The sequence below is a fragment of the Charadrius vociferus genome, unplaced genomic scaffold (assembly GCF_000708025.1).
Source record: "Charadrius vociferus isolate BGI_N301 unplaced genomic scaffold, ASM70802v2 scaffold744, whole genome shotgun sequence".
NCBI classification, from domain to species: domain Eukaryota; kingdom Metazoa; phylum Chordata; class Aves; order Charadriiformes; family Charadriidae; genus Charadrius; species Charadrius vociferus.
This window is the reverse complement of record NW_009648252.1, coordinates 800,316-816,566: the sequence shown is the minus strand read 5'-3', so window position 1 is coordinate 816,566 and position 16,251 is coordinate 800,316. Positions and strand designations below refer to the sequence as shown.

Genomic DNA, 16,251 nt, shown 5'->3' with positions numbered 1-16,251 from the left:
CAGCCTCTGACCTGATGCCAGCCAGGCAGATCTATTTGTGAGTCCCCTCAGGCTGAAGAAGGAACCAAGGCTGGGCTGTAGCTGCTATCCGTGAAGAAGACTCCTTCACCAGTTTCTCCTCTTTCCCGTTTAGGTCAGCTCTGCTCCATTTCTTAAAGAAAGAGGCAGTGCCCAGAGAGATTGGGGTGGTCACTCCTCTCAGCATGGAGAGAGGGAAATGTTGAGAGCATGTTGTTGAAATGCTTGTCAGCTCCTGCTCAGCTCAGTAGGCCATTTTACGCATCCCATTTGGAGGTGTCTGAGAGGTCCTGTCTTCATGGACCTCTGTGCGGAGGCAAAGGCATTTTCAGTTTCCCATGCACCTGCATCACCTCCTTGTCCCTCTCCTCTCCTGGTAACTCACTGTCATCTGCCCTGGGTTGTTCCAAGTGTTTGGGGAGCTGAGCTGTAAACTATATCACTGGACTGATACAGTTCTTCAAAAAAACACTCTAAAACTTCTGATGTGGATGGTTTCAGTGACCCGGTTTACTGAGCAGCTCCAGAAACGCCAGCATCAGCTCTACCAAGGAAATGGTGAACTGAGAAGAGAGAAGAGAACAAGCTGTTAAGGGCTGCAGCGAGATGGAAACCCTCTTAAATCAGTTTTGCCACACACAAAAATGTCGGTAATTTCATCATTAGGTGACTAAAGCCCAAAGTATAAACCTGAATCTGTTGACTCAGATACTGCCTACGCCTGGAGCTGACTAAACTCACTAGGTCTCTTACTTTTCGACATTAATATTCCCCAGACACTTAAAGATCTCATTTATGTACATCCAGAATTTCCTCGTCTTGACAGGACTGAGCAGCAGAATGCCTGTCTCACAGTAGCACTAAAGTTAGCATGGAGACAATTAGTTGAATTGGAAACCTCTAAAATTGTTGCAAATGATGGAACCTCACTGAAATCACCTGCATGACAATACCCATTCTAAATTACCTGGATAATAATATTTCAAACTCTCATTTTTTTTCCTTCCTCATCTAATGATCTCAAACTACTTTACAAGCTTCTAGAGAGTGGCAAAATGTTAACTTGTTCAAAGGACACAAAAAGTCCTTTGAAATCACCCGAAGCCCGGGACTGAGCCCAGATTTCCGGCTCCTCCATTCCATTTTTTAATTCAAAAGCCACGACCAGTCCACGCTCTTGTTCTAGGTTAGTCATATCATCAATTACATTGAGCTCGGAGTATTGAATTGTCTGGAAAGGAAAACAGAATTCAATTATTGTAGCAAAATAAAATGTAGTAAAACTGTTCCTATGCTCAAGATGCATAAAGGATTCTTTAAAGTATATGAAACATGGCCCATGCTTTCACTTGTCTCTGAACTCGGAACAAGAGTTAAAAGAAAAAAAAAGCACATTCAGACAATACTGGCACAATAATACAATTTATTAAACCACCAAAACAAGTGTTTTCAAAACTTTGAGACAAATTAAAACAAGGAAAGGAGATTCTTCATAATCTCACAATACATGAAGAATAGGTACGCTGAAGCCTTACAAAAGCCGTATACTGAAGTAGGATCTGTTTCTGCGGAACACAGCAAGGCTGTTCACGAGAGGCGCAGCCAATCTGAGCAACAGATTTCAGTTTAACATCTTAGTAAGAATACTGTAGAAAAAAAAGTGCACAACGGAATTTTTCCCCCTTTGATTCCACCTCGTTGCTATTCAAATAAAGTGCACATGTGCTGCTCTGGTGTGAAGGAACAGAGCAGTTATTCCGATCTCTGTGTCAAGCATTGTACCTGGGGGAGGTGTGGTGGGGGGAGGGGGAAGACGGGGAAGGAGGGAGAGGAGAGGGAGGACAGGAAAAAGCATATGAAGATAAAATGAAACACGAGAGGTTTTTTTATTAAAAGTTCTATGGCAAGAATCCGAGATTGCCCCTAGAATACTCACTCTAAATTATGCCTTCCGATACCTTGCTTGAAATCAAGTAGTATTAATCAAACAAAGGAAGGGCACTGGGGAAATCAGAAAGATCTAATGCAAGCAGTTAAAAGTGACACGACCTTCTGTAATGTCACTTGTCACAGACTTATATGCCTCATACTGGTAGAAGGTCTTGAAAGAACCCGTTTCTCGGTACTGTCCCTTGAATGTAATACTAATACCGATGACATTTTAAAAAAACACACGTAGACGGCCTCAAACACGGCATGTCAGCTACTTCACAGCCGAACAGTGTGCAGACGATGTTTAAGTGCTGCCAAGTAAGATCCTCCCTGTGCAAAACAGCCCTGGTAAAAGCTCATTAACCAGAAGGAGCACACGGTCCCATTCCTGCGTACTGCCATTGCTCCCGATCCATTCTCACCCTTTGAGGAACTCAGTCCATAAATACTGCAGAATTCATGATCCATAGGAGGTTGGAGGAGCATCAGTTCTATCGCAGCAGCATTACGGCAGGTTACCAGGAGGGAGCACAACCACCGCGCCAAAGAAAACCCCAGCTAGAACACAGTCTTCTGAGGAACCTGACGATTACGCGCAACACGCATTTATTCTAAAGATGATCTATTGGCTAGCAAACAGGATAGGACTTCTGAGAAAATAATTCGTTCTGACTTCTAACTTCAACACCTGCAAAGCAGGGTTGGATTCAAGGTGTCTACGAGCATGTTGGATCAAGACTCCATGAGAGAACTTTAAAATACCTCCTGGATCTAAAGACTCTGTGGAAAAATGATGCGTTGAAACTTAACACCACTTTTAATGAAAGGTCCCTCTCTGCCGCAGCTCATACAAAATGTGCAAACCCCAAGTCACCCCATGACCTGTCCTCCATTCTAATTTCATTGGCTGATCCCACAGAAGCACCTGCACAGAAGATACTTCGGTATCTTTACATGTTAACAACACCAGATATCTACTCTGCGCTTATATGCAAAATTAGGAAAAAAATAAAAGGAGAGGCACTACCAGATTGCAGACAACCCTGATGACTGTGACTTTAATATTCTTCTTTAATGTGAAGCAACGCCCCCCTCCCATTAGCACTTGTCTAGATTTGCTTAAATCTTACTTGATGTAGTTCTTCAAACATAGGGGGCTACAAATGAAAAACAAAATAAAACAGGTTTTATGCTATATCACATGTTACGGTGTCAAGGTATCTGCAGACATTTGTATTTTCACATAAAGGTATTGGCATTCATAAGACAAAATAAAAGAATGAGATTTGGTTCCCAATTAAACACATTTTAGATGTGCAACGAATACGACCAGAATTGCACTGTTTGGGACTGTTTGGATTTCATGTTAATTCATACTGTCCCAACATAAACTGCACCGTGTGTTTGCGTGTCACTCCCTTCAGCATTTACCTATAAATGTAACACAAAATTGTGCAGTGTGTACGGATTAAGAAGGATGCGCAGATCCATTTGGGCTCTCTCGGGTCATTTCCAGGTACTTCAAGCTGAAGCGAAGATGTCCATCGTCAATAAGCCCGCAATAGCAGCAGCTTTGTGCTCATTTTCACAACACCACGTCTGCTGCTTTCACAGAGTTGTCGAGGAGAAACTTTACAGGAGACACAGCTTAATTAAAATGTCCACCTTTTTTATATCACATTTATAAGGAAAATAAAAATCAAATTAACAGATTCTGATTTAATAGTGTAGTATATCTGGAATATAACCGATCCTGATTTATACTATCAATGTTTTGACCTTGGGGTATTTCATCTGCAGTAATAATCAAGATAACCGAACCACTAGATGTAATAATAATTAGTGTGATAAGCTTGCCAGTAAGGTCGAATATATTGCAGCGCAGAAGACAGCAGACTAAAAAGAAAAGCATTAGTCCTTTACCGCTAAAATACTTCCTGATTTTTGCAGAGACACTCAAATACAATTATTTCTTCTTACAGAATGCATTTTGTTAGCTTATGCTGGGAAGTGCTCATGTTGTAATTTAGTCTGATTCTTAATAGGAAATGAGACTTTAATATGGGTATCAGATGCCTTTTGATGCATGCTACTGATTACATGCAGTTGTGTAATGTCAACAAAAGAATTTTTATTTACAGTATAATAAATTTCTTGGCAACATACATGGGCGGTAAATGCAGTTTATTATACAAGAACATGTAACCTTTTTCCTGTTGTCAGCTTTATATGCCCTCAATATTTGGTTGCCAATGTAGTTAAGACCAAGCAATTTTTAACATAAAAGTGGTACAAGTAGTGGGCCTTTTTCTCTGTATTTCTTTCAATATTTAGTTCTCATTTATTTTAGCTCTTTCTTGTATTTACACAATGCACTGCGAACTGAATATTAGGTGTTTATTTGAAGTATGTCTCCATCTAAAGGCTTCAACATGTACTGTACACTTGAAATGTCCGGTCTCTGTCAGAACACTTCATTTTTAGTTCAGCAGAATCGAAAAAAACACATTCTTTGCTTGGTTAAATATCAATGACAAGTTTACTGTGCAGGACTATTAAAAAAAACCACCTTCACAAATTTTTTTGAGCTAGAATTCTTGGGCAAAACCTCACGATAAACTATCTTATTAACAACACAATGGGGCAATATGGGTTTTCACTGTTATTATTACTTCTCTTCAAACAGTTTTCAGATTCTAGTAGGACCAGATACGCTTCTCTTATAAAATAGTGTTTATCCAAATAACTTTAAGCTTGTGGGTGTGACACAATGTATTATGTTCAAATTTGGAGCTGACAAGCTTTTTGGTAGAAAAGAGCTGTTGCACGTATTTTATGTGACAATGTACGTAATACCCATATTATTGTAAATTCAGGTTGGGTTATTTTTTTTTCTAGGTATTGATATGTTTTTGGTAAATACATCAAAACTGTAGTACAATCCCAAAGTTCTTAAAGTCTAGGCTGGATTAAAATGTGCTAAAGCAAAAGAAAACCAACCAAAAGTTAAATAAAAATCTCACCTGACTATAGGAATTTCTACTAGGAACTAACCTGATGTTACTTTATATAATATCAATTATTTATAATAGCCACTACAACCTGTAAAGTGAATCTTGTTGCTGTGCATAACTTGATAAAAATGAAAAAAACCCCAATCATTACAACAGTCTCATAGAAAAAATGCCTCTATATGCAGTGAACTTCAATTTTATTTTAGATGCCCATGGTATTGCAAGACAGCACAGCAATGGAAAAAAAAATTGGAAAAAGTTAAATTAAAAAATCAATCGGTTTACAACAGGAAAATACACATCTTCCTAAATGCTGGAGATATCTAGGGTGGGGTGTTGGTTTTGGTGTTTTGTCTTCAGCCAAAGTATTCCGCTTCTACAGTGCATTTGGTTCTTGTAATGTCTACCGGGATGAGAACAGCCACGTGAAGTTTTTGTGGGGGTTACTACATACTCCGACACCATACGCAAACCTCTGGCACAGGGAGTATAACCGCATCGCGGACCATCTCTCTTTCCACTGTAGCCCCGACAGCCACTCACGCTATCACATTCTATTTTGCTGCAGGAGAGAAACGCTTTCTGCCCAACTTATATCTTTATATAGTGTACTGTGTGACTGTTAAATTAGTTCATAATGCATTTAAAATATTTATAGTACCAACATTTAGTTAAATAACCTTTATGTAAGATTTATGTTGATTTGTTCATTTCTCATTTAATGGCAAATTATGAAGAGCATGTTTCATAAAGATAATTCTCCATTTAAATTCAGCAGGCCATTAAATATTAAAATTATGTTTCTGATGCAATCTAGAGCAAATTTGTCCAGCTTCAGCGATTATTTGCACTCATAAAAATTAGACTTGATTAATAAAATTTAAATGCTTGATTAAGCTGACATTTTCATGTTTCTTTTTCGATTTATTTAAAAAAGCCCTGTCCCGTAGCGGGGCACTATAGTGTATTTTTCCTCCCTGGCTATATGGATCGCGTAGAAAGACCAAACAGCGGCATGAAGACAGCAATGGTTCTCAGCAGACTACTTAATATTCAGGCGCGGGTTGCCGGTGGTCTTTGTGCTCTGACAGCACCCGGACAGACGATGACCTGTTTGCAAAAAGCCTTTCCAACGTATTTTATTGGTGATAACAAGTGGAGAGTGAGTTTGCAGCTCTGATTAATTTGGCAAAAGTAAGGCAGGCTGCACGTTTTAAGGAAAGATCGTGGACTTCGCTGCCCCGTTGGGAGCGATGTGCTGATCACCGTCTGGCTCAAGCAGAAACAGAGTGGGAGTCACTTTCTATTCCAAGGTGCGGAGGAGAACCTAAGTCTCGCTAGTGGTTAGCAAATAGAAGGTAAAATCCTTTCTGCATCACATTGAAAGTTGGTCTACAAAAAATGTATTTTCCTTACTTTTAGAGGTGTCATAAATCAGACAAGTTTTACACACGTATTGTTCTATTCCTAACTCCACGTCCTCCTCGTGCTGCGGTTGCTATCACACCGAGGAAAAACTTCCCAGGAAAGTACAGTCAAAAGGAAGTCAAGATGCAACTGCCAACCCTTTTCTATCATCTTGCGCAAATGACATATTCCAGACATGGTCTAGCTAGAAGACAGGGACAATGGTATTTGGTTTTGCTATAAATTCTTATAAATTTAGCCCTCAGCCAGAAATCACTGCTGACTCCCTGGCAGAAGACTTCTGGACCTCAAGCACAACACCCCTCCGTGCTGCACAGGCCATGGACCTGAAGCCCTTGGTGTTTGTCCTGTATTCACCTGCAGATGAAACCCTTTGAGACCCTTTCAAACTAAGAACTTGATGGACTCATGCATCCACGCCTTAAGACCACAATGTGAAGAAACATGGAAAAATCAAGTCACTACCTTGTTTATTTGCCTGGCAACTCAGTTTTCAATTTGCAGGGAAGCAGGTGGTTAAAGGCAAGCACTTTCCTGGTGGGGCTGGTTTCTGTGTTGAAGGTACAGCCAAGCGGCACTCTCTGCCCCAAACAGGGCAGCAACAAATTCACCGCAAGCTCTGACAGACACTGCTGCCTTGCCCCAAGAAGAAATGGATCAGACTCTCCTCAGAAAACTTCTTCTAGTTGCAACTGAGCAGGGGCTGCACAACCAACTCAAGCTCATCATGCTTACCACCCTTTCTTGAGGAAAGAATCCAGTAAGATGGATTCGTAAGCATCCTTCTTCCCATTCACCCAGTTGTTTTTCTTCATGTGGCAATTTCCAGAATAGACATAAAGAAAAATAAAAAAATTGAGGATACATATCATATTGGAGCACTATATAAAAAGTACCCACAGAAACTGGTTACAATCTCAAAGTGAAAGGTTGTCTTTAAGAATTTTTCTTCTATTCTCAAAATTTCATCCTAAACGTGTCCAGCTCTAACTTTTAATAGAAACATATACTCTAGAAACATAAGTCATCGAAGCCTATTTCGCAAAAAGCTCCAGTGAAATTAAAAGATGTATTGTGCCATTTTATACCACTCTTACAAGATTAATAATATGTGTATATACTTTATTATACAGATTCATAAGAATTTGTGTATGGCACATTAACTCCCAGCTGCTCACCATCATTTTCTATGCAATGACATGTGCAACTTGAAACTTCAAGAGGAAATTGGCTATTTAATATTTCCTTAAAGGCTCTAAGTATTAACTATAAATGCAGGATGTGAACTGAAGTGATTAAACCTCTTCTCCATAGGAGTATATATGGCAGAAGAACTCCAGGCATGTGCATTGTTCTTCTATTAAATTTTAAATTGCTTGGAAAAAAACCCTAACAAGTAATAGACCAAAAGGAGAGAAAGATTAATATCTTCAGTGAGAGAACCACAGAGTGGCAGATGCTGGGAGGGACATCTTGAGATCAACCACCCTACTCAAGCAGAGATCATTAAGTCCAACCCCCTACTCAAGCAAGGTCACCTCTGAGCAGGTTGCCCGGGACCATGTCCAGCAAGGTCCTGAATATCTCCATGGATGGACACTCCACAGCCTCTCTGGGCAACCTGGTCCTGGCTGTGACCACACTTAATGGTAAAAGTGGTTTCTTGCATTCAGATGGAATTTCGCATAGTTCACTTTGTGCCCATTGATACTGTCCTGTCACTGGGAACCACTGAGAAGTGCCTGACTCTCTCTTCTTACACTCTCTTCAGGCGCTTATACAGATCGTCAAGACCTCCCCTGAGCCTCATCTTCTCCATGCACAGCAGTCCCAGCTTGCTCAGCCTCTCCATGTATGCCAGATGCTCCAGTCCCTTCATCATCTTCCCTTTGCTGAGCCAGTAGACATCCATTGCATGATGGTGATGAGAGCAATCTCACCACATCTCTGTGATCATGCATGCATGTAGCTGCACATGGACCTCCTAACTCCTGCTGGTTCCCATGCTGTGCACACTAATGCAGAGGCACTTCAGGGAGAGACCCCCTGGCATGCTGGGTTCTCAGAAAGGGTGTAAGAACCTCTTCCAGAGCAACATTTCCTTATTTGTGTGCCTACACCTGGGGTGGGCCCTCTCTGCCCTGTTTGTTTGGTTTTAAGGTCTCTCCTGTGCACTTCACCCTCCATCATGTTGCTTGCCAACTCAGACCACCACTTCCTCACTTGATTGTGGGTCATCACCCCCTCCCTCCCCCACCATTTCTAGTTTAATGCTCTCCTTATCAGGTTGGCCAGCCTGTTGGCAGAGATGTTGCTGCACTTGGTGAGGTGGATCTTGCGTCTTCCTAACAGTCCTCAGCCCTCGAGGAGGATCCCATAGTTTTAAAAACCGAGTCTCTGTTGTCAACATCAGAGATGCAACTCGTTGTTGACCTGCCAGGTACATCCACTCCTCTTCCAGCCCCTCCTCCTTAATGGCAGGATGAAGGAGAAGATGACCTGGGTCTGCGACCTATTTAGTCGAGGAAGAACAAGAACTTGCAGTGTCACCAGAGGAGATGAAATGGGCCTGTTACAGCAGTTAAGCATTATGGCCCAAAAGCTGTGAGAGACTGCCACAGTTTGTCCCAACTGTGGTAGTCAGGATTACATACACGGGGGAAAAAAGAAATTGATAACTATGCAAACCAGGTTTTGCTCATGATACGACACGTTCCAATCACACAATCATCTGTTTCATCTCAGGGAAGGGGACAAGAGCAGCTGGAGAGTGGGAACATTTTTAATCACTTTGAGGGATTATCTGACCATTCCTTAAGTTAGGCAGCTCCAGCAGGCAGTCAGAACACAGCCTGAAGAGAAAAGCAGGAAAAAAAAAAAAGAAAAGATTTTTTTTCCCCACTAACTTTGTGCAGGTCTAATAACTGTGACTTTTGCTTAGAAATAAAAGTGAAGAAAAGACCTCAGACAGCAGTGCCGCTGTTTTCTCCAAGCTATAAAAGTGAGGTTTTTTTTTGTACAACACATTTGAAAACATCAAAATATTAAGTAGTTTCTTAAAAAGACTGAAAAGAAGCTTTAAACCCTGGCATACTTTCTGTTAGTTTGGCTATATCTAGAAGTCTTTCAATTACAGCTGTGTGGGATGAACTTTTCTGTTCGTCCGCCTATTGTAAGATGTGATTTGGCGTTCCCAGAGAGGCAAGGCTGCTATGAAATAAGCCAGTCCTTTGCTCTCTCTCTGTCCTTCTTCTCTGCGAGTATCCCGAGCGGTCCGTCCCCGTGCCGTGCTCCGCTGCCCTCTACCCACCGCAGGCACAGGGCTGGAAACGTGTCGGGTGCTGATCCCCACCGGTTGGATCCGGCGCAGGTGACAAGGACCAGCGGGGACAGAAAAAACGCGGCAGCAGTTGGTACCTTTCCTCTCCCTCAGAGGATATGAAAAAGATGCTGGAAAAAAAGCACAAGGTGGTGGGGGGTGGGCGGGAATAAAAGCAGTAATATCCATTCAGTTCTAGTCTTGTATGTCTAGGTGGTGATGGTTTAAGCTGAGAACGGCAGTTGTGCTGAAAATAAATTATTTTGTGAGGTCAGGTATTTAGCAGTACGATTATAAGGAAGTGCAAGGATCCTTGGAGAGAGCAGCTAGGTAGGCTTCTTCAGACAAAAACGTTTCTGCAAAATTCAGAGGAAAACATTAAGAATGCCATTTTAGTGATTTTTTCCCTTGCTTAATATTGGAAGGAAACATGTTTTCTGCAATGTTTTTGTACCTGCCACATGTACTAATGCCAGAAGTTCATTCATTTTAGATCAGTTCTGCGTTCTCACAGGTTCATTTAGAGATCCATCCACTAAATCTATCTACATCTGCTTACACCAACATATAATGCAAGAATTTGTATTTGATGAAAGCATATCTTTCAGAAACACAACTAATGTGACCTAAATGTATAAAAGACAGAGAATCCAATGCTTGCCTTTGAAGTTTGTGCCAGTGTTTGACTAAAACCACAATGATGACCAATCCTACAAAGAGAGTCCAGTCGAATCCGCGGAAGCAATAACGCCTAATATGCCGCTTCACCTCTCCATTGGACTTTCCAATAGACTTATCTCCTAGTAGTAAATACACTTGGGGGTCCCCCTTGCCCCAACCTCATCGCACTTTTAATTCAAGAAAGGACATGCACATATGACTCCGGAGTCAGAGGAAATGGCAAAATACTCATACACACACTCAAACAAGCAGAGCTCATGTTAGGACAGAGTAACCTAGACCATTTGGGAGGTGAATTATTCCACAAGAAAATGGGTTTCAAACTAATTCAAAGAAACTGATGCCCAGGAGGACACAGAAAATGATACCTGGTCTTACAGCGACAGTCCAACAAGGATGAGTTAATGATCCATCTGCCACATCCAGGCAGAAACTCAGTGGTGACCAATTCATTGACCTGCAGAAGAGCACAGTCCCTAACGCCTGAACTGATGAGACAATTCATAATCGTTTTCTTGTAGCGATATTACAATGGAAACTGACTTTTCTGAGCTACTTTTGAAGGTCCCAAATTTAAGTATTTTCCACAGACGTGAAACAAGTATTAAGTGCATACAGTTTTTAACTACGCTTGCCTCGTGTTAATTGAGTAAGGAAAGTTAACAAATATATTTATCTTTTTGTCTTATCATCAGCTTGAGGATTTCAGGGCAACTTCTAAAGACAGATGATATTCCTAAGATACATAGTCAACGATTTCACTGAGGCGCACAAGAAATCTCTGGAGACCTGGGAACAGAAGCCAGATCATGTGAATCCTGAAGCATTCTCTAGCCACTCGGAAACACTGCTTAATTAATTTAGTTAATATTTACACTCTGCATAGGAAAACAGAAATATTTAAATGACTCCTAATCTAATGATACTGTGCTAATGACTTGAGCTAAGGACTTGTGATACTACTGAAGATTTGTGAGTTAATTACAAAGGCATCCAGTAAGTCTGCAGATCACTTCGTAGAAGACAGATGCTCACCATGATGATAACCAAGCTCAATTCATTAAAAATGAGGCCCCAACTTACTTGTGATAAACCTAAAGAAAAAAGAGTAATCAACGGCACAGTTATCAAATATTTGGGATGAACACGATTGGTTGATATAAGCTGTATAGATTGGTCTGAAGCAACCTCAACAAGGGGAACTTTTTTAGAGTAGCATTTGGTGTTCTCAACAGAGAGCCCATCAATAGCTTCATCATTTTGTTAGAAAAGTTACATGACCCAATTAATCTTCACAGGCAGGTGGTATTTCAGAGAGAAATGAAGTGTATTGTAGCTCACAAGTGAAATCTCTCCTTTCACTTGGGATTTCAGCTACTCATAAAACCTTCAAGTTGAGAAGCTTTAAGCATTTCAGGCAGCGGGAGACTAAGGGCTGTGATTTAACTAATGCATCTTTAAAATCTTGATCTTAGGGTTTTTCCATAAATGTAACAACTTCTGGGATTACGGAATACCTCTATCATCCCCATCCTTAATTTTAGATGACCCTTGGAAGCATAACAGCCTTAGTGATGCAGACAGATAATACCAGTGCCAGGATCAGAGTCACATCGGTTCCTCTGGTCACTAATAACTGCAGTTGCCAGACATGAGGGTCATGGGATCATTCAGGCTGGAAGTGGTCTCCAACCTCCTGCCCAAAGCAGGGTCAGCCATGAGGTCGTTCCGGGCTTGAGCCAGTCGGGTCCTGAAAACTTCCAACGGCAACTGTGCAACTTCCCTGGGCAACCTCTTCCACTGCTTAACAATTCTCAAGGCAAAAAAGGTTCTCCAGTCTGAACCTCTTTTGTTTCAAATTACGCCTGTTGTCTCTTCCAGCACACATCACTGTGAAGAGTGTAGCTCCATCTTCTTGATAACCTCCCTGTCAGTAGTGGAGGGCTGCTGCTCAGGTCACCCAAAGACTTCTCTTCTCCAGACTCTTTCAAGACCACTTCCCCCAGCTTCTCCTTACAGGGCAAGGGCTCTAGCCCCCTCACCATCTTGGCAGCCCTCCACTGAACTCACTCAAGTTAATCAATGTATTTCTTGAACGGGGGGTGCCCAAAACCGGACACTATTCCAGATGCAGTCTAACAAGTGCTGAGCAGAGGGGATAATCGCTTCCCTTGATCCAATGCCTGTCCTCCTGTTAATGCAGCCCAGGGTGCTGGAGGCCCTTGTTCCTGCTGGGGCACGCTGATGGCTCGTAACTACCTTGCTGTCTTCCAAGATGCCCAGGCCCAATTCAGACAGCTTCTTCCCAGACAATCAATCCTCAGCCTGTATCATTGCAAGGTGCTATTCCTCCCCAAGAGCAAGATTTCACATTTTTCCTTCTTGAATGGGTTCATCTCTGCAGCCTACTTAGGTTTCTTTGACTGGCAGATCTAGGGTATCAACTAGTCCCACACACTTGGTGTCACCCAAAAACTTGATGGGAGTGCACTCTACAGGTCATTGATAGAGACCAGGACAGGTCCTTGTGCACTGTGGCACTCTACTTCTTACCAACTTCCACTAACCGCTACCCTCTGAGACCAATTATCCAACACGTTTTGTTTTTTTCCGATCCCTGCAGTTATCCATCCAGATCAGGATGTCCTAGACAGCACACTGCTTTTGGGATATGAATACTGATACAAATGTCAAATTCATAAGACTCTGCAATAAAATACATGCAAAATCCTGGATACTAGAAAATTTGCACAGCGTAGAATACAACTTCAAATTTTGATATGTACTTCTGAAAATCTGAACCATGCTTTTATTATTAATAAATGTCAGTTATTTGTAAACGTTTGCCACTTTATGTCCCAACTATATGCATGTAATTAAATGATGGCATTAGATGAGGACAAGAAAATAAGAAAAGGCTTATATTAAGCTAAATGAATGTTAACATATTAATGATAAGCTGTGAAATAAAATAAAATGTGATACATCCTGAAACTGTTAACAAATTGGAATGATTTTAATCTTTAACTTCAATATGTGAAATAAAAAATGCGACATAAGGACTTTCAGCCACACAAAACAATTTTCAAAGAATTTGCCTTCTCCTGACCAATAAGCCTCTCGCCTCTGCTCCCACACAAACCGGTTTCTGAGGACAGTACATGTTCTCCTGTATTTTTACACAACATTTTCAACAAACCCAGACACATTTATTGGACAGCTGGAGAAAAATTAAATTGCAGGTGGGAAAATTGTCCATCGAGCATCGTGAACTGAGACGTTTTCAAAAAGATTTCATATTTAAACTCAGTTACACAATTTTACCTAGTTAAAAAAAGAAAAGGACATGTATGCACTTGAAGTAGAGAAGACTTACCGTATCATGTTGCCTGTTATCTTTCCCTGATATGATCAAGAAGTAGTTCCATGCCAGCAGCAACAACAAAGCCAGTGGTATCATGTAGAGCTCAAAGTTCCAGACCACAAAAAGAAAAAGCTAGAAGACAGATCAGGAAAAAAAGTGATTCAAATCTGCATTACATTAAACTCTTGTGCACAGTTAAGAGCAATAAATTAAAACAATTCTAAAGAAATCCACCTCTCCTTAGGCAGGAAAGTTGTTTAACCACTTTTTGCTGACTAGCCACTTACCTGCATGGAACAACCGCTACACTTCCCATCGCTTCGTACCTTAATTCTTGCAAAAGGAAAATTGATGTAGTGTAGTCTAAGAGGAATATTAATTGTTCTCTCTTAAAATAATGCCTATGTGTACATAATAATGTGAAAGAGCATAAAAATAAGATCACAATTTAAGAAAGAAGAGGTTAGTTGTTTCCATGGATAAAAATTAATTTGCTGTTTACGGCAAAGAGCAACTTGGTCATTTCGTAGTAATGTCACATAAACAAGCAGAAGAAGTAAACATCACAACCAGATCTGAACAAATCTTTTGCATAGAAAACTAGCTAAAAAACACACTTAAAGGTAAAATCTTTCAACTATTCTAATGAAAGCCCAGTAAAACAGTACTGACCGCAGATTTATGGAAAACTGGATTAAAAGGAACGCTGAGAAGCTACCCCGTCGAAAACTTTGATTTGTGGGAGTGTGTCCTCAAAACACCTCCAGCGCTCCAAGGCTGGAGTGTGGTCAGGTCACGTCTCCCCATGATGTGCGCGACGGTACCCGGGGCTGCCCTCTGGCCCCGCGGCCTCACGGGGACGGCACCCCAGGAGGAACCCGTCCCCACTGCCAGCTCTGTACGCCGCGGCTCGGACACGCTTCGCCAGACTTCAGCCTCAGACCCATCTGGCCATACAGAGACGACTTTTTTCAGAGCCTGGAAACCCTAAGCATTTGTCAGAGCCTGTAGCTGGTTGGTGGAGATACATCCAGCTAGATATGTTCCCTACTGGTGCTGGTACAAAGTTATTGGTTTGCAGGAACTAAACATATTTGGACTTGGGGTGAAACTAAACCCATTTTTACATCCAGTTTTCCCTATGAACAAAACCCCATTTATTTTAGCCAGCTCTAGCCCTAACTTGGGTTTGTTTTCTTCTAATGCAACAAAACCCAAACATTAAACTATTATAGCAAATCATGCTATGTACCACAGCTGGATATATACGCAGAAATCCTGCTAAGCCTTTTGCAGCCAAATAGTTAGGCTTTTCAATATTTGCTTTTTAAATACCTACTAAAATGAATGAAGATGGCGTGCCACAGAACTAGCAAACCCGAAGCAATGCCAATAGCCCAGGTAAACCAAAAAGGGGCTCATTTTCCCAAATGAGTGCATATAAAGCCAAGTAAGAATAAAACGGGGATTTTAATAGTCTTCTGCTGGATTTTTGTTTAGGGTTAAAAAAATTTCTCTTATCAAATACGAGCTCCCACATAAAAGAAAAAAAATCTGTATTTTAAGTCATCTCCTCTCTCAAGATCAGCTGACTTAACTCACCCTCCTGCTTTCTACCACTGAATGCTATGTATATGGAAGTCCTGTGAGACTGCAAGACAAACACGATAAATACTGAAAGACCTGAAAAAGCAGTGTGTGTGACATGCATAAGAGGATACTGGCACTTCTAACAGTTAATATTTCCTTTGAAAGAAAACAGCCTTTTTTAGGTTGTTTAGTTTAAAAGGAAATCTGTTAGAAATGGTAATGAATAAGAAGCAAACAACAGCTCTCAGAATTCGAGGATTCTTCTGTGAGCTTGCTAACTACCTGTCTGAGAGCAAGATCTGCGGGGATCTGACGCAGTAAATTCGCCATAGCCAACTTACAACAGAATCCGCATCTCAAAAGAAAAGCAAAAAATCCTTGCGCCCTTTAACCCCAGAAACACCCCGAGTCAATGGATGCAAACTGAAGGGAGCTCTGGAAGTCGGAAAACGTCACCCAAGTATCGGAGAAGCAAATACCGGAGATTACCTGCTGAGAAATGGCGATGCATACAGTCTTTCTGATGGTCCCATCTGAACTTTGGTTAGAAAGACATAAAGAAAATCAAGTAATACCCAAACAATTCCCAGCTCCAGAGAAAAGAAGGCAGCAACCAAAGGCGGTCTCAGGACATATGGACCTGACCGGAGACTGATAAACACGGTCCTCATATACCCTGTTCTCCAGGACATCAACGGGTTCTCATCCAAACACCCATCACTTGTCGTTTCTAAGTGTCAAATGATCCTTGAGTATTTAATTCTGTACAGTACTGTACTCTGTCGGTCAACAAATATTATATTAAGATATTACTTCTTTATGACTTGTAAGGACATACCTTTTGAAAATGTGGATATTACACCAGCTATCTCCTCTAGATGATTTCACTGACCTGCCAGCTTCAT

General features: G+C 41.2%; 1 protein-coding gene across 1 annotated transcript in view; it reads right to left on the bottom strand.

Moving 5' to 3' along the window:
* The window catches only part of MCTP1 (multiple C2 domains, transmembrane 1), a 177,353-nt gene that overhangs the window by 39,993 nt on the left and 121,109 nt on the right, over nucleotides 1–16,251 (bottom strand). Inside the window, exon 14 of the mRNA XM_009884339.1 lies at nucleotides 13,769–13,888. Coding sequence (XP_009882641.1) covers nucleotides 13,769–13,888 — 120 coding nt within the window. The remainder of the gene's footprint in view (nucleotides 1–13,768; nucleotides 13,889–16,251) is intronic.